This window comes from Aethalodelphis obliquidens, unplaced genomic scaffold (genome assembly GCF_003676395.1).
Source record: "Aethalodelphis obliquidens isolate GAN/ISIS:26980383/991018 unplaced genomic scaffold, ASM367639v1 scaffold41, whole genome shotgun sequence".
NCBI lineage: Eukaryota > Metazoa > Chordata > Mammalia > Artiodactyla > Delphinidae > Aethalodelphis > Aethalodelphis obliquidens.
Genome location: NW_020837985.1, coordinates 13,192,871 through 13,217,705, shown reverse-complemented (window position 1 = coordinate 13,217,705; position 24,835 = coordinate 13,192,871). Strand labels below are relative to the sequence as shown.

The following is a 24,835-nucleotide window of genomic DNA, read 5'->3' as shown; positions in this document are numbered from 1 at the left end:
CATCCTACTGAAAGCAGCATCTCCCAATCTGAGCTAACCTTGCCCTTTACCTCATCCTCTCGAAAACCGAGAGCCTCCTTATGAAGAGAATCATTGTTTGCAACGTCGGCTTTCATCTCTGCTAGACTGTAAGCTCCTCGAGGACAGGGGCTGTTTTATCATCCATCTCTGGGTCCTCAGCCCCTATCTTGATGCCTTGTACCTGGCTTTGGTCAATTGACCATAAGTGAGTAGGAATATGAATAAAGTGTACAGAAAACTTGCAACGCCTTTTTCCATTATCATCACTGGCATGGCTTCTTGTCTGGGCTCTTCACGCTATTATGAGTCATCATTGGACCCCACTTACATTTGCTGGTGACCAGTGTATATATGAGTTGACCTTAACTGGAAGAATATATATATATATATATATTTTATTTTTGGAGTTATATAGCTGTGAGCTTGCATCCTAATACTAGTTATAAGCTGTAAGTCTACGAGCATATAGTTTCATTTTTTTGAGCTTCAGTTTCCTCAAAGGAATAGTGGAGGAGATAATGATCATTTATGAGTACTGTCCAGGTAGAATGTGACATTGTATGGAAAACGCCTGGTACGGTGCCTGACTCAGCTTGGCTTGTAAGAACGGGTGGCTTCCTTTATTCTCGCTGTGATATTGTGGTTGTTACTGTTAATATTTATGGAGTATCCAAAGCAACGATAAGATAATTTGCTCATCTATGTATATAAGATATTATCACTTAATACCAACATATATCCTAGAATTAAATTATGTCCAAATACATCGGTACGATGGGTTGGAAAATGCACCAAAGTGAGCAGTCTTGTGTTCTGGTGCGGACTCTGCAAACTAGCTTGGTGGGCTTGGGGATCACCTTCCGATTTGCTGAGTCTACTTCCCAATGGCAACATCTAGATAAGCCACTATTTTAATAATTACAATTATAGTTTGAAAAGGAATTGGTGCTTCCCATGTCTCATGCACTGTGCCAGGCGCTCTCCCTGTAGGGTCCCCTTTGTTCCTCATGACCATTGATTTTTAAGATGAGGAAACCAAAGCCCAGAGAGGTCTGCTCAAGGTCACGCACCTCGTAAGAGGTGAGTCGGTATTTAACACCTGGTCTGTGTGAGGTACAAGCCAGAGCTCTGAGGTTCCACCACGTGTTTTCATTCCGTGCCTCTGGTCCCTGTACACAAAAGACCTGTGAGTTGTGTTTGCTCCCCAACCCTGCCCCCAGCCTCTGACATCTTGGACCTCGTTGCTGGATCAGGTCTTGCCCATTAGAAAAAGTCTCTCTGCAGATACCCTCGGCCCAGTGTGATATTGCACAGCACATTTTCTGGTCTGCGGTTTTAAATCACCCATGTCATTTAAAGCTGTGTGAGAAGCTTGAAAGCCTGCTTCCACCCAACGTCATTTAATCCACGCGACACAAATGTGAAGAAAATAAAATGCTGCCTGCCGTCAAAAAGAGAACCTATACCCGTCGAGTACGCACCGGTGCCGGGCATCTCTGATGACATCCCGTCCCACATTGGCTCTCGAGAGGGAACCTTCATTTTACCTGCAGATGGTGCTTTTCTGGGTGAAATAGAGACCGGCGCTGGCAACACTGACACATGGCCACTCATGCACATTAGAACCCCCATGTGGGTTGACTCGTTAGGTAGGAACAACAGGTCCAGCAGCCAGTGTGAATGAAAACAGCAGCGGGAGATGCCAGGATGGGGAAGCACGTTTGTTTCAGTGTTCCAGCGGCTCTGCAACCTCGTTTTTGATAGATAGCATTTCCAACTAGGCTACTTGTGTTGCGGCTTCGAGTTCCTTAAGTGGCCTGCTTTTATGAACGGGAGCATTTGTTTGTGAGCCTATTTGGTTGATACGTAAAAATACAATAGCAAAAATAATACCCGTGATTTACTGCAGTCCACTGTTGCTCTGCACCTTGGCTTTTATTTCTTTCGATACCAACTCTGGAAGGGAACTGATAGCCCCTTTGCAAATGAGAAAACTGAAGTTCAGAGAGTTTAAATTGTCTTCAGTCACACAAAAACATCGTTATCGTGGCTGTAGTTTGGTTTTGGTTTTTAATGTGAATAAGAAGAGGTGAAAATAGGGGAGGAATTACAGATATTTCGTTCTGACTTGCAAGTCTGTATTCAAAGGGCACCCGTCTTGTGAAGGTCATTCTTCTTCCAGCTCGTAGGAGAATTATCCCAGGAACCTAACTGGTATAGCTTTATTCACTGAGGTGTCTCTGAGCAGTAAGATAGATTTTTCCAGAAGCCTCGGCAGTTTGAGTCCCACCCAACGGTGACTTTCTTGGAATTTTTCCAAAGTGCCCGCTTCTTTACTCTGTTCAGGTTTCAGATTCCCTTTCTTTAAAAGAATGGAGTGGTGATGGTACCAAGAGGAGGGGGCAGCAGTGGTGTGCTGATGAATGTTTAAAACTGGCTCCAAAGGAAAAAAAGAGTCGAAACACTGGTCAGTTTCCCTGATGCATATATACCCATCATGGCCAATTTCAAGCTACCAACTTGAAGGCAAAGAACCTGAAGTTTTGCAGTATTGACACACCACCGCCTGGTAGGGGATGTGCCGCTTCAACGTGCAATAACTCTGTAAATGGGTTTCTGTAGACATTTGATTTAAAACCAGTTGGAGGGCTTCCCTGGTGGCGCAGTGGTTGAGAGTCCGCCTGCCAATGCAGGGGACACGGGTTCGAGCCCTGGTCTGGGAAGATCCCACGTGCCGCGGAGCAACTGGGCCCGTGAGCCACAATTACTGAGCCTGCGCGTCTGGAGCCTGTGCTCCGCAACAAGAGAGGCCACGATAGTGAGAGGCCCGCGCACCGCGATGAAGAGTGGCCCCCGCTTGCCGCAACTAGAGAAAGCCCTTGCACAGAAACGGAGACCCAACACAGCCATAAATAAATTAATAAAGCAAACTGTCAACAAGTAAAAATAAATAAACACTATTATATTTAAAAAAAAAAAAACAGTTTGATTGAACACATGTTTATTAAGTAACCACAACTCAGTTTTGCCATTAGTGGTGTGTGTGTGTGTGTGTGTGTGTGTGTGTGTGTGTGTGGTGTGTTGTCCACACACCCTGTTGGAGAATGACAGTGAGTTAGGTTCAGCTACACAAAGAGATCCCTCTTCCTCCAGGAAGTAGCTTTAAACTCTGGTGGACCAAAACTGTCGCTTTGTTTCTACTAAAAAGTCCAACCTGGAATCTTAGATTTTAATGGCTTAATGCGTGGTAAAGCTAAGCTCTCCACTGCCAAGAGAAAGTCAGGGAGAGAAGTCAGATTGCCTCTGTCACGTCTTCTGAGTTTTTCCCCATAGAAAATATGGCCCCAGGACGGTCTGGAATCAGATTCCATCAGGAAAGATTGTATTTGGCTTCAGACGTGTGACCAACCCTGACTTAAATACCACAGGGTGTCACGAGAAATGCAGACACAGACAGCATCACTGTGCCACTGATGACACCAGGGATGCAGACTTCTATGTTTCTGATCCACCATCCTTTCCACACGGCTTTCGTCCCCACAGCTGAAAGGTGGCTGCTTTAACATCCACTCCTGTTTTCTGTCTGTGCCAAGTCAGAGAAGGGACACACAACCCAAAGGTCATACACCTGAGGCTGCTTCTTCCAAAGCTTTCTGCTTTGCTCCATCTGACAATGTATGCTTTTCTCGCCATAACCAGGAGAGGATCTTAAGATCTCTCCTGACTGCAAGGGACTCCAGAGGGAGAGTATTTTTTTTTGCGGTACGCGGGCCTCTCACTGTTGTGGCCTCTCCCGTTGCGGAGCACAGGCTCCGGACGCGCAGGCTCAGCGGCCATGGCTCACGGGCCCAGCCGCTCCACGGCATGTGGGATCCTCCCGGACCGGGGCACGAACCCGCGTCCCCTGCATCGGCAAGCGGACTCTCAACCACTGCACCACCAGGGAAGCCCCTGGGAGAGTATTCTTGAGTGCACACTGCTTTCCCTGACAAAGTCTGTTATTTATTTATTTATTTTTTGTAAGGAAGGAGGGAATTATGGGTGCGTAGCAGACAGTTCACTATATGATTACCACACAGACCCTTCTGGATCAGCAGGGAGCTGGGGATACAGGAATGAGGAGTAAACGTCAGAGTAAACGTCAGTGGAATCTGACTCAATTGTTATAATCGTTGTTTTGATGCTGTTGAAGTATCCAGACAAATTTTGCTAAAATATTAAAGTGGACTTTTCTTGAAAAAGTATCTCATTATTTGCTACCGAAGCCAGTAAATTCCAACAAATGGATCGTAGTCCTGTCGTGGTGGGTGGATACTGTGAGAACAGATGAATCAGTCTATGAGTGTGTAGTGAAAATATATTGGTCATTTCCTGGGTCTTTTTTTTTTTTACTGTTGTTAATTTTTTGGAACATCGAGCCCCTCTTAGTGGCAAGACTTCCTTTGTTTCCCTGCTGGGCCAGAGAGTTTCACCCCCAAATCAGTGGGTCTTCCACTTTCAGGTTGGGTTACACAGCCATCAACAGGCGGAGTTTAAGAACTCACATTCTTAACCACTATGCTATATTGCTCCTGAAGACTCAAAGAAAGATGATGTTTTCCAGCCATATGGGCAAAGCCATATCATAGTAGAGCACTACATCTTGTGTCCGCCACTTTGTATTATCATGCAGTATGTGCCCCAGGCATCTCTGAAGCTTGTCCCACCCAGACCCTCACCTTTCCCCCAGTTTCACCCCAGCTGTGAGGTTGGAGGATAGATAGGGTTAGTGTTTGGGGGAGGATGTCTATTTCACACACATCATACACCAGTATTTTATCTTTAATGGAATATGGGGGTTGAGAATCATACCCAGGGCTTTCCATGCACTGCCCTGTACATACCTCATGACAGGTCTGTGAGGTCATTACAGGTGTCATCACCCATGAGGAAAGGGGCTCAGAGAAGGAAAGTTATTGTCTCCATTTGCCTGCTGGGCTCTGGATCCTAGGCGTTTTGACTCCAGGCTCTGTTGACCTTTCCACAAACACAGTGATTTGTATTTTAGGTCATGTCAAATGTCCCTGGGTCCCAGAGTGGTGGTTTCATAATATGTCTGATATAAAAGTGGTTATGACAGAATGCCATAGATCTCTGTATTCCCATTATAGAATAGGATTTCTAGTTTTATTAGTATTAAAAGAATTGCTTGTGGATTCTGAGTCACACAGTTTTAGATGTTGGGATTGGATTGTATATACCCGTGGTTTGAGGGAATTCCTCTTATTGGAATTTTCATTCATTCATACATTCCTCTGGCACTAAATGAATGTCAACTGTGTGTCAGCACCATGTTAGTTGCTGGAAATACAAAGATGAATAGGGTGTGGCTTCTCCTTCAGCAGCTGGTGGTGATGGATATCTCTATAGTCAAGTGAGAACTAATGTTTATGAGATGCTTTTCTCTCCTTAGTGCAGTGCTCTTAGTAAGAGCTCTAAGGGACACAGAAGTGAAAAGTATCATTCTTGTTCTCACTGTGTTTTTGAGAAAACAGGGGGAAATACATGAGTGTTCAGAATGAGTGGGGTTGGGCTTCTGGGGATAAAAAGGTGATGGGGAAATTGAGGTGAGCTTATGAAGGTTGAAGCAGCAGGCTTTGCCATCATATGAGTGTACAACCATTTATTTAATCTTTCTTTGTTGTTCTGATTTTTCATTATTATAAAATCACACACACACACTTTTAAAGTTAAATTCCTAGGATAGAACTATTGGGTCAAGGAAAATAAACATTGGAGATTCTTGCCAAATTGCTTTCTGGAAAGACTGTCGTGATTTTTCATTTCTACCAACAGTGTAGAAAAGTACAGCTCTCATTGTACTTAAAATACTTTTTTGTTGTTGATTAGCAACTGTAATTCCATCTGCAACCTTAATTCTTGTTTCACAGGTTCTGAAGATTAGGATGTAGATATCTTTGGAAGGGACATTATTCTACCTGCCACATTAGGTAAAGGGCATAGTTCAGTGGATGGAAGCCAATAGAGGATGACTATTTTATTATCACTTCCCAAAAGGGGTTCTGTGGAAATCTAGACTCTTCAAGCATACCAGCACATTGTCTGAAGTTTTACACTTCCTGGTCTTAACTTCTCCGTTCCTTCTGACTGGTACTCATCCCCCATATTCTCCTACCACTTGTTCGTTCTCCAAGGATTTGAGCCAACTGCTCCCTTCTTCATGGTGTCTTCCTTGAGTCACCACAGCTGGAAAAAGGTGGCTTTAAGATGGTTAAAGGATATCTATTTGAAGCAATAAGGTTATTCTAGGAGATGCGCTAACATTCTTTACCAAATATGTGAACTCGGACAAATTCCTTCATCTCTAGCGTTAGTTTTCTAATTTAAAGATGGAAGTCATGGTAAGTGCATCACAGATTTTCTGAAGGGATCAAACAGTATCATGTATATCATATATGACATGGTTTATGAATTTATGACCTGGCAGGACCTTCATGTCAGACAAAAGAGAATTGCTAAAGGGGTTTAAACATTCTGTGTAATCAAGCCAGAAGCCAAATGGACCAACCTAATTGAAACTTATTTCTTTCAACATATGCCTGTAAAGCATCTGAAGTGCAAGATGACTAGTTCTTTGAAATAAGGTTCAGTAGCACCAGTGCTTTAAAGAGGAAGAATTCAGACAGTGCTTGGAGTTGGTTATAAAAGTGTTACAATTATGCAATGAAATGTGATTCCTATGAGATGTAACAGGCGAAAACAAATTGTATTATTTCTGGATGTTGGACCTCGTTGCCCTTTGCTAGCTTAACTACTTTAGTTAAGTCGTTAGATACCTCCAATGACTCAGCGTCTTCTTTGGTTGACACTTGAGATGATGCTTTCTTTTACAAAGGCTTTATGGAGGGTCAAACAAGATTGCATACATGGAAGTTCCTAGATCAGATCCTAGCTCAGAGATGCTTAATAAATCTTGAGCATACCTGCAACTGCTTCCAGCACAGTCTGATAGGAACGTGATGCATAGCCTCTGGCAATGAATGACCTATTTTATGTTCGGAGAGGAAGCCATTAGAATATTACAATTGCTGGTGGTGCAATTTGCGCCTCTTCCTTTGATGATGAGATTATTGAAATGCGCTGGTCTTTTATTATGGAAACACTAAAAGCGACATCTTGTATTTATATAAATTAGAGTTGGCCAGTTATTGGCCCATGGAGACTTAGCCTGAAAATGTGCTTTATCTTGTCAACACGGTGCTTTATTGTCAACGCCGTGGCCATAGTTGCTGCTGCTAATTGTTTTTGCTGTTACTCTTGTCATTATCATTGATTTATGAACCAACGTTTAAAAATTTAAAGATGTTTTATTGAAAATCCAAATTTCTGTCTTCCCTTGAAACACGGAAAGATCTAGCATTGCCTAGCCAACATTTCTGCACAGTGGTAGTTAGCTACTGCTAAGTAGCAGCTGTCTCCGATAGGCAGTGCAGGGACCTTCTACTCTGCCTCAGCCTCCCTCTCACGGATGACGGTGTCCATGGTTATTTGTTATTGTGTTTCCCCTGTAAATTTCATGATGGTAGTAAACGTTCAGCTTATGTGAATTGTTCCCTTATGTGGAGACCCTATGGGGAGCCTGGATCTCTACCTTCCACACAGCAGTCACAAGGGCACAAATATGTTATGTTCCTGGGAACCTCTGGTCACATTTTCATCCACTGATCAATACATAAGCCTGTTTTAGGTGTGTTTCTGTTTAAAGGCATATATATATACATATATATATATTCATCTGGCTCTGGTTCATTGACATTGAACTCATGACTGACAGCAGTGTAACTCATACCAGAACAAAGCCTGTCTAACACATCGTTTTCTGTGTGAGGCACATCACAGCCTTCTTGCTTTTCAGAACACATTAGACAGGACTTTACCTCTGCACTCAGAGGCCATTTTAAATATCAAAAATAAGTTCCAACCAAAAAGCCTGCTTTCTGTAGGGAAAGGACCAGGAAGGAAGCAGCCTAGCAAGACAGAAACATTTTGACAATAGTAGTTCTACCCTAGCCAAGCAACACAGGAAAAACAGTGGCTTCACCTCCACCCACACCAGCAAAGGCCAAGTGCGAGCCTAGATGTCCACCACTGCCAAGCTGTAACAGGCCACACCTTCCCCCCACCTGGCAAGAGCAGGTCTCCAGTAGGGAGCTAGATTTTCACTACTAGTGGGTGGTGACGAGAACTCCACCTAGCCTGGTTTACGTGGACACCCTCTGGGGAGCCTGGATCTCTACCCCGACATAGCAGTCACAAAGGCACAGATATCCCCAAGAGATCTTTGACAAAGTTTCAAAAGCAATTCTATAAAGCCTTTCCAATAAACGGTCCTGAAGCAACTCGACATCCACAGGCCAAAAGAAAACAAAACAAAAATTCAACTTAAATCTCAGTCCTCATATAAAAATTCACTCAAAGTCAATCACAGACTTAAATGCAAAATATAAAACTTTTAGGGGAAAAAAAATAGAGGCAAGCTTTGGGATCCAGAGCTAAGCAGAGAGTTTTTTAAAACTGGACACTTAAAAGCGTGATCCATTAAAAAATGGATAAATTCAACTTCGTCAAGATTAAAAACTTCTGTAAAATGTGTTACAGAGAGGATTAAAAGGTGAGCTACAGGGAGGGGTATATGTGGTATACGAGGCAAAAGAGAAAATGCAGAAAACTCACCATCATGTCTTTCCTTGGACCTCGAGGTCCCTAGACTGTTTGCTTTCTTTTTCACCTTTAAGAATCTTCTTTTGTTTGTTTTCTATATACTGTCTAGAGTTTTTAGCTGTACTTAGTGGGGATAGAAAAAAGTATGTCTACTCCATTTTTCCTGGAAGCAGAAGTCATGACAAGTCCCTTTTTTTTCTTTTCTTTTTTTTAAATCCTCATTCTACAGATACAAGAACAAGTTCAGAGAAGTTGTGTGATGTACTCAAAGTCACACAGCTCTCAAATGATGCCACCCAAGCTACATAAGTGCAGTCCAGTGCTCTTTGCTCTACATCTCCTTGGATCACCATATACATATAGACATGTCAACAGAAACATTCTCCAAGTGTATTCACAGTGCAACGGAGTCCATAGCAAAATAGCTCCCAGCTGTGAGTTCAATGAGCCGTGAGAGACTGATGTGTTCATGGTCTATTTTACTTCTATTTCACTTGGTTTTATTCACGTTCTCTTACACAATGGTTTTGAAATCAGTGGAAGGGGAGAACAATTATGAGGCCAGAAATGTTCCCAAGTGCTTGCAAACAAAAGGATCATTGATTGCAAAGCACAGAACTTCAAAAAGTGCTTCTGCACATGTGGCAAAAGAAGACAGTTGAGAGAGTTTGCTGACAGTGTGAGAACCTGCACGATATTCTGAAATGACCGAATCTGGAAATGCGGGTGATGTAATAAAAACAAAGGCACAGAAATACACTGGTAAAAATGTTTGTCAATATCCCCAGGATTAGCAGTTCAGCTGCCAGTGTTTCTAAAGGAAATGTTTGTCTGTGTTGCAACATGATAGCAATTCAATTTGTGTTCATCATGCATTAAACTTCCTATTTTCCTGTAAAATGGACTTTTTTGAGTGAAGAAAAATCACACCCCTAATGCACCTGTGCTATATGACCTATCTTTTCCTTTTTCCTATTTCCATCACTACCAACCTCTTATGTGTTTCCTACGATCTCAGGTGTCTTCAGCTTGGCCCATCCCATCCCTTTCCCACTATGCTAACAAAATAAATCTCTCTTTGATGCTAGATGATCATGCATGTCGTCCAGAAACTTTCCTGGTTCCCTACAATCTTTAGGATTAAGTCTAGGTATTTTTAACAGCAGCCAACAGTAAGAAATCTGATATTCAGCAGCCTGTCCTCTGTTCTTTTCTTAGGTATTATCAGATCCGAGTGACCTTGAAGGTGTCCTCAAGGATCCCCCACAGACTGAGTGCCTCCATCCTTGGGCAGACAGGTAAGCAGGAGGATGGCAGTGGGGCACTTGTTCCCCGCTGGTAAGCCTTCATTTATCACTGTAAGCCAGGGCTTAGTAGAGTGCTGGATACATAAAGGTACTCAGTAAGTCATTGTTGAATGCTGAATGAGTGGGTTTTGGAAATGGAGACCCACTGTTGCTTTGGCCATGTGTGTATGTTATTGCAAGGGGGACCTGGCTGAAGGAAAAAAAAAAACAAACAAACACTCGCCCAGGAGCAGCTGGCATCTGAGGATAAACCTGACTGTGGAGGTTGGCGAAAGTCAAGTCAGGGAGGAAGAGGAAGGGAAATGGCATCCAGCAGATAGGTAAGAAGAAACCTGTTGTTGAAGAGAATTCGATAATCATCTAGGTATAGGGGACTGAGTCAGCAGGCAGGTGTGGTAGCACTTTCTGTGCACAGCAAGGAGTCAATGCAACACTCCTAGGGAAGAAGGATTGCCAAGAACAATCCAGGTTCTAACCTTGGAGAAGCTGGAGTATTAGTAGGTATCCAGAGCTCCCAGCAGTTTCAGTGTAATAGTGTTGAGTCCGAAATATAGAACTTATTACATAAAAAGTAAGGCTAGGCGTCAAGATTATATTCTAACAGAAATATTTTCATTAGTAAATTTGGGAGAATGTATAGATCAGCCAGACCTGAAGAAGAAGAAGAAACACTTCGGGATGGAAGCAGAAGTATGGAGATAAAAAGACAGAACTAGGTGAAACCTGCTTAACTTTCACTGTACAAGGTAGCCAAGAATATTATAGAAATCATATCCAGCAGAGTAAGAGTTCCAGTCATAGCTACACTTCCAAAAATTCATCTGGAGTTGCCCTGGCAATTAGACCACCCCATTGTTGACAGTGATATTATGGTGAGTAAAACTGCATGCAGTTGAATAACCACAAAGTGGGAGTGTAGACGTGGTGACATGTTTAGCTCCACCTGGGAGGAGGAGTGGGAGATTCGGGGCAGAGTAGGCTACTTGGACCATGCAAGGGACAATCAGGGGAGGCTGATGGTTTATGGGCAACAGTTTGACTCAAGCCTGTGATACAGAAAAAGAAAGATACTGGAGATGACCGGCTCCTCCCCTTACTCTGGAAAGAGTTAAGCATTAAGTAGTAGTCAAGGCTCCACATTTCCAGGGAGGTCCTTCTCTTCCACCCTTCACTCTCCTCCTCTCTCCAGGAAATAAATCAGGCATCTAAGACTGGTGGTCACTCCCTCTCCTATGTGCATTCAGGACGCCTGTAGTTCCCCACTGTGCTACCACCTGTGTCGTGCCCCTTCCCCAACCCAGCTTCTGCCAGAAGAAGGTTCATGGAGGTGAATGAGAAAGTAGAAGATTTGAACCCAAATCTTGCAGGAACTAGTCATGTGATCCCAGGCGTTAACAACTTGAGCTTCATTTCCTCACCTGAAACATGAGGGTAAATATCCATCCTCTGTAGGGCTTTGTCTTAGACATTATAGCTCTAATTTTGTTTATTTGGGTCCTTCTCTTTTCTTCTTGGTGAGCCTGGCCAGAGGTTTGTCAATTTTGTTTACCCTCTCAAAGAACCAGTTCTTGGTTTTACCGATGCTTTTTCTGCTGTTTTTTAAATCTCTATTTATTTCCTCTCTGATCTTTATTATCTCCTTCCTTCTGCTGACTTTAGGTTTTGTTTGTTCTTCTTTTTCTAATTCGTTCAGGTGGAGGGTTAGGTTATTTATTTGAGATTCTTCTTGTTTCTTAAAGAAGGCTTGTAACGCTATGAACTTTCCTCTAAGAACTGCTTTTGCTGCATCCCATAGATTTTATATGGTTGTGCGTCTTGGAGATTATAAATGAAAAGGGCGTTTTATATTTTACAGAGATTATTAAGGTAAATGTCCCAGATTGGGAACTGGCACAAAGTAAGTGTCCAATCAGTCTGACATGTGAGTGGTCACCTGATCAGGGGTTTGAAGCTGGGTTCTGGTCTCAGGGACAAGGCTGGGCCTGGAAGTCAGGTGGGACTAATGCCTAGCTGACTTGATGGATGCCATCCCCAGGTCCCCGACAAAGGGCTCTGCTTCTTCTCGTGACTGTGAAGCTCAAGAGCTCAGTCCCTGTCTCTGGCTGAGCTGTCTCTTGGAGCTGAGAGACCCAGCTGTGAGGATCAGAGGACTGCTGGGCGTCCAACAGCTGGCAGAGCCCAGCAAGCAGCTTGGGGCAAGGAGGACTCCTGCTGGTGCTGCACAGAGACGAAAGAAAGAAAAATGCAGTTTGGGGAAAAAAAGGCTATTTTCTTCTTTGGTCTAGTTTGACATGGGGATAATTGTGGTCCACTTGGTAGGCCCTTGAGTTTACACGAGTATGATATTTAGAACAGAAGGCCCATATGGAGGTCAGCAATAATTACAATAGGGATGGCTCCGTGGGTAAGGAATAGATAGTGTTGGCGATTTCTTCCTCAAGGTGAATTTTCCAATTTTAGTGTTTTCAGTTAGACATTGCCTCATTACAAAGCACTCTGAAGCTTAGTGGTTCAAAACAACAGTTTATTCTTGATGTTTTGAGTTGGCTGGGCTCAGCCAGGTCTTTTGTGCACTGCTTTCAGCTGGGATCTCAGTGGAGGACAGATTACCCACGATCATAACATCAGACATGTCTTCACACACATCTGATCTCTCAGTTGAGGTGGCTGAACTGCCTAAGGGAGTGGTCCGGCTATCTCCAGTTGGGTGTCCAACTTCTTCTATGGTAGCTCAGGTCACCAAGGGAAAGAAAGTGGAAGATTCCAGGTCTCTTAAGGGCTAGGCTGGGAAATGGCACAGGGTCTGTCTTCCACATTCCATTGGTCAAGGCCAATTGCAAGGCCAGTCCAGCTTCAAGGCAGGAGTGGAATATTCTCCAACCCTTCACGGAGCAACTTCTGTACGTACAGCAAAGGGAGAATGTTTCAGCAGTCATATTTACATCCAATCACCCAGACATATTTCCTGTTACCTGCATGTAGTTCTCAGTGAAAAAGAAAAAATATATATATGTTTAGTCGAGTACTGATATATTGAGAAATCACCAGAAGGAGTCAAAACACTTGATGTCATTGACACTTATCAGTTGAGTGATCTTATGGGGACAAGTCATTTAATTTGTTTTTTTTGGTTGCATTTATCTCTAAAACAGAAATAGGAAAAGGTTTCTCTGTCTAAAGAGGCAGAATTGAGGAGTGGTGCAGGACACACATTCAGAAATTTCTGGGTTCAAATCCTGCTTCCGACTCTTAGCCATGTGGATTTAGGAAAGTTATTTTAGCCAATTTGGTTTTTTGGGTTCTTCACCTATAAAGTGGGGCTGGTAGGAGATCCCTACCTCATAGGTTTATGTTAAGGTTTGAATGAGTTATGCAAGGAAATGACTAGAATGGTCCTGGCACACAGTAAGCCCACAATAACCACTAGCAAGAGTAAGTGATGCTATTATGCGTTCAATAGTTGTTTACTTAGTAGCATCTGCCTCAGGCTGGTCCCATGGAACACATCCCTGGGGATGAGAAGATTCCTTCCTGCTCTGGAGGCACCCACAGTCTTCCTGGGGAGACAGAAGTGTCACACTAACAAATACAGTAGAGGTGGAAGCTGACACAGCTCATCTGAGACAATGAGAGCTGGAAGGGTGAGCAGAAGTTGGCCGTGCAGGCAAAGGAAGGGAAGGATGTTCTCGGCAGAGGTACCAGGCCCCGATATCCCTGGGACCTGAGCAAGGGTGTTCCTGGGATGATGAGAGATCTGGCGTGGCAGGTGATAAGGACGGAGACAAAATGAGAAGAGAAACCTTGGCGGCCGGGTTTGGAGGCCACGATATGCCATGTGGAGCAGATTGATTTCGTCTCAGAGGCACAGCCAGATGAAATGAAAGCACTAGGAAGACATAAATCCAATGCTGTTCAAGCACAAGACGTTGCTGCACAAATTAAGGGGCAGAATTATACAGTCTTTCTCTCTTTTTAGATATATCTGTTCTCTGGTATCCGTATGATATGGAAATGTGTTTCAACTGTGTAGGTGATTTGGATTCTGCTTCTCTAGATGGGAAATACTTTGTCACTGGGTTTTCCAAGGTAGGTGTTTATGATGTGATTCTGTGAATAAGAAAAAATAGTAACTCCCCATGTGAAATGTAGCCATAACCTGTATACTATGGTGTTTTCTTTTCTTCTGTACTTTTAAAAAAGGTGACTTGAGACAGGTTTCTGTGGTAAATGGATAGTTCCTTCTTGTCTGAGGTAGCGACATATCTTGTAAAATAGACTAGGACAGGCTCTGAGCTTGTACCAGGTAAGAGCAGTCCTCCCCTGGGCATTCTAGAAAGATGACCACATGACAGAAGGGCCATGTGTGTGAACAGGTGACTGTACCCCAACTGGAACAGTGCATCACATCTGCTCCTGGCACTTGGTGCCAGGCATAAAGGGAGCTACTTCTCTGTAGATGTGGAAGGGTGGGTGATTCGGGCCAGTGGTCAGTACGACTCTGAAGGCCACTGGGTCTTGGTCATCACCCAAAATAGAAAAGTATGAATTGTAGATGATCCCCTAATGGTTCACTGACACCAGGCTATCCCTGGGCTGTTCCAAACCTTTTCAGGTTCCTCCTATAAGCCGAAGTCCTGGGTGCCAAGAGGTACAGAGATGGTCAATGAAAACATAAGGGTTAAGGGATTCCAGGAAGAGAAACCAGAAGTAAGAAAGTTTTAAAAAAATGTGATTCTGTTTGCTTCAAAGGCTTACATTTTGTGGGTCTCACAGCTTTGTTCTCTCTTCTGAGTTCAGGGTTACAGGTAATTGGCATGTCTGCATTTGTGAATGAATATTACGGATATGTAGCCTTGGCGATTTCCTTCCACCAAAATGACGCTATTTAATAGATTGTGCAGTCCTTCCTACCTGGAGATGTTAAAAATATATTATTTTCCCTTAGAGGGATGATCACGGAAGGGAAAAAATAGGGGGAGGGGGAGGGATGCTGCCTAGGCCGATTGAGGCTGTGCTAGGCGGTTCGGCACAGGCATCTGCTAGTCACCGCTCATCAAAGCAGGAGAAAGGATGAGCAGTAAATTGTGAACGTGTAAAAACGGCCATGATTAGTTTTAGTCATGTTTTGAGAGGTAATTTCCTTTTCCATTAGCAGAAGCTTTTATGAGTTTCACCGTGTTAAGGGGTGGGGAGGGACATTTATTCTTCAAATGAATCAAACTAACTTCTTTTCAGGGTCCATTAACGTACCCCTACATATCAAATATGCTTGTTTTCATGGAGAATATTAAGCAGGTAAAACACTCCAGCTCCCAGGCTCTGAGTGCCCACCTGGGGCTGGAGGAGAGTGATGCTCAGGGCTGTCAGGAAGGATGTGCCTGGGTGAGCCCAGGCTCGAAGGATGCTCTCCCCTCTGGTCCTCGCAGCAGTCAACTGAGAAACGCTGAAGCCAGGGCCCCTCACCTTGGACTCCCAGTGCAAGCTGGGTATCTGCTCTGCCAGCTGGTGCGGTGACCCAGCTCCCTGGGGGTCCAAGTCAGAATTGTTGCGTATCCTTTGTCCTTGAGATCAAGTCTTAAAGTCTGCTTGACCTCCAAGGTTCTTCTTTGGGAAACTTTCTCCAGTCTCTTGTACCACGGTTCACGCCTCTCTGCCTCTGCTTTTGCTTTCCATGCCTATCCCTCCTTTCCTCACCCTTTCACCCTGCTAGTCCCACTAGGCTGGCAGAAAGGATTTATGCTGGTTCTCCAAGGGCGATCCCTTGCCCCTGGCAGAATTACTCATTCCCTGTCTGAGCATATCCTCTTCACTACCTGTACACACACGGCACGTGCCCCTCCCCCATTTGTGGGCTTCTCCTGCCCCTTTGCTCTCAGTACCTGCACCTGAGACTTTGCTTGGAGGACCACCCCAGGCTCCCAGAAGCACTCTGCCCAAGATCTGAACGTGCCTGGGAGTTTGAAGCCCACCGTCCCCCATCCCCTCCCCACCCAACCCCTGCCATGAACCAGTGAGTATTAGTGCAGGGATACAGAAGCCCATCTCCCGTCTCATGATGGGACAGACTGAGATGTAGCTCACCCTCCAGAGTCCCCTGCAGGATCAGGCTGGCGCTGCCTTCTTGGGGACCTTTGCTGAAATGCACCCTTGCCTGTCTTCCTTCCTTTTCCTGCCCTGTGTCCCCACGTCCCAGGTGGCCTCACTGGGCACACCTGTGCTAAATCACCTGCACACAGGTCCTCTTCTCTGGATGTGCTGTTTATCATCTGTGTCCAGAACCCACTAGAAGAGGTACTGCAGTTCGTTCATTATCACATAGGAGGTGTGGTGTGAAGTTAACCAGACCTGCGTTCACCTGGGTTCCTTGTGACCCTGAGCCAGTAGCCTTTGGGTTTAGTCCCGTATAGAAATGACCCTGAAGGGCTGTTTTGGGGATCAGTTGATGTACTGTATGTGGGTAGGGAATGGACTTCCTGTCGCATTGGGAGCCTGCATGTACACCTACACATCAAAGCGTGACCTCCTTGATCACCCTCCTGCCACAGTTTTCAGGGATGGTCCCCTAATCTATCCCGCAGTTAATGCATTTTCTGTGGAGATACGTACACAGCAGCAAATCCCAGATGCTAAAGCCAGCTGTGTACGAGGCACAGTTGACACAGAGCTTGATGGCTGACCCTGCTCTCCTGGAGCTCAAGGACTGGGGTGGGGAACCACGGGGTGAGTGACAAGGGCTCAGGACAGCCTTCCCTGGAAGGCCCGACTGCTGTCTTCCTGAGTCTGTCTTCTGTGAGCACACCTGACTTCCAGGTGTCCCGACTGTAGGTCCAGGTCGTAAGTGCAAATCTCTCTGTGCTCGGAAAGTGAGCAGAGTCCCGCCATCGGGTCTTCACAGCCTCAGCTGCCCTGCCATCGGCACACCTGCCCTGGTGCTTCCCTCCACGCTGAGCAAGGCTCCTGGGCCCCCTGCCTGCTCTCCACTCAGACAGCAGCACCACCAGCGCGCACCTGCACGGCAAAGCTGCACCTGGGGAACCGCATTTCAGGGAAACACACCTAGAGAAAAAGGTGAGGGAGAGCACAGGCTCCCTGAAGCATAGGCCAGAGAAGATACACACACATCAGAGCCGCTTCCCTTGCGGATGGGAGAGAACAATCTTTATCTCTAGAGCACTACACACAGGCTCCAGAACCAGGTGGCTGAGTCCCGGTCACTCTGGGTGACCTTGGGCTTGTTTCTAACCTCCCTGTGCCTCATTTTCCTTCTCTGTAACATGGGAATAGTGATAACAATAATAGTAATAATAATAATAATACCTTCTTCATAGGGTTGTAAGAATTTAAAATATTAATGCACATAAGCACGCAGAGGGGAGCCTGACATCCTAAACCCTCAATAAATCCCGGCTATTTTTAAGTTTTATTACAAAAGCCAGAGTCATTAGACTTGGGTGAAATTTACACGAACTGAAATGTTAGTCCTGATGGGTTTTGCTCATTCGGGAAAATGTTTCTCGGGTGCCTCCCGTGTGTCAGGCACTGTTTCTGGAGCTCTTGAGCCCCCAGATGCCCAGCTACAGATGTTGTCTTCAGAAGCAGTGAACTTCCCATCGCTGGAGGTTTCAAGCAGAGGTTTTCGCATGGTACGAGACAGTAGCCAATGAAAAGAACGTTGTATGAGAGTGTACATATAGGCAGCGTCATTCTAGTTTTTTTTAAAATGAAGAGACATTACATGGTTATTATTATTATCGTTATCATTATTATATACTTAGGGATATAAATGAATTCTCAGTGTGGAAGTTGATGCTTCCATTTACACACCAAGGTGCTAGTCATGTTGATTTCTTCAGTTCTGGCTCCCTGGTGCCGTCAGAGCGCCTGGGGCACAGCTGGCTTCACAGGCTTGTTTACTGCCTTAGTGAATACAAGACCAGAGGGCAGAGCTTGGGCCAGAATGAAAGGAGGAGGGAGACTCAATCCCATACCATTAAAAGAAGAGCAAGCTTCTGAAGGCTCAGCGAACAGGTTGTCTTGGGGGGAAGCATTTCGGTGGGAAAGGATGCTGCTTCGACTTCTCAACAGTCAAACGGTTGTTAAGAAAAAAAGCTGATGATTATTTAGAAAAAAGCAAAGTATCCCAAAGAGGCAGGCTAACTTCTTCCTGATCTGGCCAAGTGGTCACAGAGAATCTAAGAATGGCCCATGCTGTGTGGAATTTGGAGTAACAACACGGAAGGTGTCCGGGAAGTGGCGGGGAGATGTTCAGGACCCCCTCAAACCACAGCAGAGTTTCTCCCAATGTGGTGCAAGGACCTCCCCTCCCAGGACACCCTAGAGACTAGCAAGCAGCCAGTTTCTTGATCCCTCCTCCCATGCCTCCTAAGTCAGACCCTAAGAGCGAGACGAGATGTACCTGGATAAAATACCGAAGAGGAAATTCACATGGGGACGCACGAGAGCAGAACCTTGGAATTCTGTAATTGCAGCTAATAAGCTGGTGCTAACGATGGATAATTGGGTGATTTAGTCTTCTCTCCTCAGTGACTTACAGTTACAGGAAGAGATTCTGAAGTCTTAACACCGTAATGTAAAAGACAGGTCCCTGAGGACGGTCCTATGTGGCAGAGGGTCTTTATTCCTGATCTGCTGACAGGTGCATTTTTATCCAGTGCCTCTGGAAAACAGTGCAGTCATGAAATGAAAAGAAATATTTTCCTCTGAGCTGGCTGAAGCTGATTGCTGGGTATTTACCCTGTCTTGGGCATAAGCTCTTTTTTCACTGTGAGGAATGATAAAGTCTATCTTGTCCAGTATTCCCACATGGAAAATGAGGGAGTCTGCGTCCCCATTTACATGTGGATTTTTTTTTAATTCGAGGGAGCACACAGAGGAAGAGGCAGGTGTATCAGAACCTCTGGTTCTGGGGAGGTTCTGGGAGGGAGGAGGAACATATTTCAGGGTAAAAGTCCTGCTAACGGAGATTCTGTACTCCCCACACTGGGCGCCAGAGCCATTTCAAAACCGCTATCAGGTCTCGCTCTTGCCTTTTTATAGAGTGTCTTCGATTCATGGTGCTATTTACGCGCGCCCAGTAAAAAATGAGGAAAATATTACTTGAGGCTTCACTCAGAGCAAAATTCCCCGACAGCTGCCCAGTGATTTGAACACGAGCCATTTTAAAGCAGAGTAGGGTTGTCCTGGAGAGTGGCGTTACTGGAGCAGGCTTTCTCACAGATTGGCTTTCCATGCATCTATCAAATAACCCTTTCTTTCTAAGGACAGCCCAAGGTAAGAGGATGGATTTATGTGAAAACTGCTCATGCTGGAAAATTAACAGAAAATTCCTATCTTACCTTTACATATCCGTAGCGTATTTGGACAGTTACAGAAACAGGATTTCCCACTTTGTCTTGGTAGCTAATTCTGAAGATCCCAAGGAGAGGCTATGAGGAACACATACTCTCTGAAGAGCATGGCTTTTACTCAGAATGTTCTTGAAAGAAAAGCATGAGAGTTTTGTTTCTTTTTATTCCATTAATTTTTTTTTTTTTGTAATAATACATCCACTTTAAGTAGACAGTGATTTTTTTTTTTTTTTTGCGGTACGCGGGCCTCTCACTGTTGTGGCCTCTCCCGTTGCGGAGCACAGGCTCCGGACGCACAGGCTCAGCGGCCATGGCTCACGGGCCCAGCCGCTCCGCAGCATGTGGGATCTTCCCGGACCGGGGCATGAACCCATGTCCCCTGCATCGGCAGGCGGACTCTCAACCACTGCGCCACCAGGGAAGCCCAAGACAGTGATTTTTTTAAAGACTTTACTTGGCATGACCCAGCACGCACATATTCTCAGGGAAACCTTAGGTAATATAGATGCAGAGAGCCATCCAGCCTGAGAATTTTCTTAAAAAATTTATTTTACTGCAGTATAGTTGATTTACACTGTTGTTAATTCCTACTGTTCTGCAAAGTGATTCAGTTATACATATATATACATTCTTTTTCAGATTCTTTTCCATTATGGTTTATGCCGGGATATTGACTATAGTTCCCTGTGCTGTGCAGTAGGACCTTGTTGTTTATCCATCCTGTATATAATAGTTTGCATCTGCTAATCCCACACTCCAAGTCCATCCCTTCCCCACCTCACCTCCCCCTTGGCAACCACTAGTCTGTTCTCCACGTCTGTGAATCTATTTCGTAGATAAGTTCACTCGTGTCGTATTTTAGATTCCACATATAAGCGATATCATATGGTATTTGTCTTTCTCTGTCTGACTTACTTCACTTAGCATGATCGTCTCTAGGTCCATCCATGTTGCTGCACATCAGCCTGAGAGGTTTTCAGTCCATATCCAATGCAATGATCGTTCTCCATCACTCTCAGGACTCAACTCATTTTAGTTCACCACTGCCAAAGGCTGACCTGCATCACCTTCACACAAAAGCCAGGGTAGTACCTTTTACAGATAATTTGGATTATGTTGGACCGCTACTGAAAGTCTTCTAATGATGATGGTGATGACACAGAATGCTTAATATACACCAGGCACCGTTCTATATTCTTTGCATATATTAAATTTTCTCACTTCTCACAACTCCATAGGGTAGGTGCTATTATTATCCCCACTTTATAGATAAAGGTGCTGATGTGAACATCTGGGAAGAGGCTGGGGTAAGGTCCCATTCAGGCGGTCTGGCTCTTAACTACTGCATCATATTGCTTCATGGAGACCTTCGAACAAAATACAGAGTCCTTAGCATGGTCTGATCCTTGACTTTCCCCTTAAACTCATCTTCTCCCTTCTTCCCCATCACTCTTACTCTTCCTTGAATCACCAAGCTCATTCCCAACTCAGAGCTTCTGAACTTAGGGGGTCCTTCCACTGTGAAGTTGGTCGTTCCTCTGCAGTCTTCACCTAGCTTGCTTTCTCAGTGAATCCAGGTCAGGTCTCTGCTCACATGTCATCTCCTCAGAGAGGCTTCTTGCCCAGTTATTTAAAAAAAAATAAATTTCTTGTTATAACTCAATTTCTTATTCTGCTTTATTTTTCTTCGTACCACTTCAGCTAGTTTTATTCCATATGGATTTATTGTCTGTGTCTCCTCTATAATTTGATAATAACGCTACTTTCAGTAAACCGTCACTGTTTTCTATGTGCCACGAAATAGAATATTTCAAACATGTTACGTATTTATGTGTATGAATTTACTTTATCATCACACCTTCCCTAAGTGATAAGTTACAGGAGTAGGTCCCATTGTACAGAAGAGGAAATTGAGGCATGCAGAGCTCATGGCCTCCCAGGTAGTGAGTCTTGGAGTGAGGTTTCAACCCCAGTGAGTCGGGCTCCAGGGTCTGGCAGGTCCCTACTCCACCCGCAGTGCTAAGGACAGGACCTGTGCTGAGCGACAGCTGGAGGAATAAATCAGCAGTGTTGACACATGGCCCTGCTCCCCACCGGGTCCTGCAAGCTGGGCCAGAATTACTCCTTGAGCCCCTCCACCAGCACCCCCTCCACACTGCATCAGATTTCAAGTCCTATCAGTTGGGACTTTCTCCTCCTTCTCGGGGCTTCCGGCTCCTCTCCAAGCCCACTGCCATCACTCTGGTCAGTCTCAGTCTTCTCTCCTGGGCTCGGCCTCCTCCCCAGCCTCACTCGCTTCACACTGCAGCCCTCATCACTCCCGTGGACACTGTAGTAGCAAAATCAGACCTTCAGGGGCTGCCCCGCCGGTGTCCCGTGGATGTGCTTTTAGGATACTGCACGTCATCCCAATTTTACTATTTAAATATTTTCAACCTTTTTTAGAAGAGGCAGTGAACCCCATGTTCATGCCATTGTTTCAATGAGTGTTGACACATGGAAGACCCATCGAACAGCGCAAAAACGGCATCTACAGTCTATCTGGGTTCAACCCCTGGTTCCACGTCTTTGAAACTGAAACAAGTGCCCAGTGCCTCCGTTTCCTCCACACAGGAAACTCAGGGCTGCTTCCAGGGAAGATTAAAGCTGAGGTTCATTCATGCAGAGTCACCAGCAATTACCCAGAGATTCATGTCAGCACTGGGGATACGTTCACACGTGGAGGTTCTGTGGGTTTTGAAGAGAAGGCAGCCAAGGACGGCTGGGGCCCCATGAACACCTGGGCTGAGCAGATGAACAGAAGCTCCTGAAGGTGCCTGAGGAGGGAAGCCAGAGAACTGAGAGGAGAAACAAGGATGGGATTGTATTTGAAAGAGGGAGTCTCAGTCCACAGTACCAAACGTTTAGAGAGAGTATTTTTTTTTCTTAATTGAAGTATAGTTGATTTACAATGTTATGTTCATTTCTGCTGTACAACATGGTGATTCAGTATATATATACGTATACACATACATATTCTTTTTCATATTCTTTTCCATTATGGTTTATCACAGGATTCTGAATATAGTTCCCTGTGCTCTACAGTAGGACCTTGTTGTTTATCCATTCTGTATATACTAGTTTGCATCTGCTAACCGCAAACTCCCACTCTATCCCTCCCCCACCCCCTCCTCCCCCTTGACAACCACAAGTCTGTCCTCTATGTCTGTGAGTCTGTTTCTGTTGAGTAGGTAAGTTCATCTGTGTCACATTTTAGATTCCACATATAAGTGGTATCATATGGTGTTTGTCTTTCTCTTTCTAACCTCACTTAGTATGATAATTAGAGAGAGGTTTTTTGATACAGAATAGGAAGCATCCAGTAGCTGGACATTTCTAAGCTTTATCTTCAAGGTCTTCGAAATAAAACCTTTCAAGTTTTCCCCTGACACACGCCCTGGCTCAGCCTGGGCTATTTCCCATTTCCCTCAGGAAGTAGTTGCCTTTGCCTGTTCTGTGATACCTACCAGATGTGCTTAGCCCACCCCCTCTGTTTTTCCTTGCTTATGTCCTACTATATTACCAGATCATCACATTCCTTTTCCTATTTACACAAGCTTTTTATCTTCCACGTAAGAGTGACCTTGCTTCTCAGAATCTTCCCATATTTTATCTGAACATTCTTTGTAATTCTTACTGCTTATTACCGTGTATTCATGTTGCATGTGCACCAGCGTTCCCACTAGTGTGCAGGTACCCAGAGGTAGGACACTTTATGCATCTCCCTTTGTCTGTCCTCCCCTTTGCTTCCTTGCTCCTACTTCTCCTTTAGGACTTTTCTTTTTTTTTTTTAACATCTTTATTGGGGTATAATTGCTTTACAATGATGTGTTAGTTTCTGCTTTATAACAAAGTGAATCAGTTATACATATACATATGTTCCCATACCTCTTCCCTCTTGCGTCTCCCTCCCTCCCACCCTCCCTATCCCACCCCTCCAGGCGGTCACAAAGCACCGAGCTGATCTCCCTGTGCTATGCGGCTGCTTCCCACTAGCTATCTACCTTACGTTTGGTAGTGTATATATGTCCATGCCTCTCTCTCGCTTTGTCACAGCTCACCCTTCTCCCTCCCCGTGTCCTCAAGTCCATTCTCTAGTAGGTCTGTGTCTTTATTCCTGTCTTACCCCTAGGTTCTTCATGACATTTTTTTCTCTTCTTAAATTCCATATATATGTGTTAGCATACAGTATTTGTCTTTTTCTTTCTGACTTACTTCACTCTGTATGACAGACTCTAGGTCTATCCACCTTATTACAAATAGCTCAATTTCGTTTCTTTTTATGGCTGAGTAATATTCCATTGTATATATGTGCCACATCTTCTTTATCCGTTCATCCGATGATGGGCACTTAGGTTGTTTCCAAGGACTTTTCTTGAAGTCCATTTCCCCCAGGAAGCCTCCCCTGAACTGGCTGAGTGCTGGTGCCTTTGCTTTGTGGCAGTCATCATGGTGTGCATGTATTCCTGTGAAAACCACTTGACTCCTCTCTTGGTCCCTGCGGCCTAGAACTCAGTGAAGGTGGGGATCGTGCTGTTAGGACTCCTTTCCATTCTCAGCGTGTGGCCCAGTACCCAATGCCGGGTATCCATCAGGGACAGCTCTCATGTGCTATAGATAAGGAGACATTGCCTCTATAAAATTGTAGCCCTGAAGGTTCAGTGTCAAAGCCACCGTGGGAACCTGCATACCAGGTTCCTAGACCAGTGCCCTTCCTACTAGACTAGACTTTTCTCACCTTGGAGCACAGTCTGAGAAACCCATCCCCTGGGAGCCTTTATTGTTTTTGGGTGTCAGTCTTCCTTGGGCTTGTGCATTTGAGGAGTCTGGGCAAAGGGCTTCTAACCAAAGGGATGAACCAGCCGTCCTGGGGTTTTAGAGTTGCATCAGGAGTTGTGAGGAACTATTGTGATCTAAATCTTTCTGGTTAGTTCACTTTCATTGAGAAAAGACTCCAAAGATCATTGCCTTGAAGCCATTGAAATAGGAACCAGAGAAAATAGACTTAAGTGCAAAATACATCAGAGTTTTAGGGCCAAAAGGAACTTTAAAGATTAAGTGACACAGAGCACCGAGCTGATCTCCCTGTGCTGTGCGGCTGCTTCCCACTAGCTAGCTATTTAGTGTTTATATGTCCACGCCACTCTCTCACTTCGTCCCAGCTTACCCTTCCCCCTCCCTGTGTCCTCAAGTCCATTCTCTACGTCTGCATCTTTATTCCTGTCTTGCCTCTAGGTTCTTCATAACCATTTTTTTTTTTTTAGATTCCATATATATGTGTTAGCATAACAGTATTTGTTTTTCTCTTTCCGACTTACTTCACTCTAGAGGGGTGGGATAGGGAGGGTGGGAGGGAGATGCAAGAGGGAGGGGATATGG

General features: G+C 44.8%; 1 protein-coding gene across 1 annotated transcript in view; it reads left to right on the top strand.

Moving 5' to 3' along the window:
- FAM135B (family with sequence similarity 135 member B) overlaps positions 1–24,835 on the top strand; it is a 162,296-nt gene that overhangs the window by 27,107 nt on the left and 110,354 nt on the right. The window contains exon 2 of the mRNA XM_027132349.1: positions 9,961–10,040. Within this exon, the coding sequence (XP_026988150.1) occupies positions 9,961–10,040 (80 nt within the window). The remainder of the gene's footprint in view (positions 1–9,960; positions 10,041–24,835) is intronic.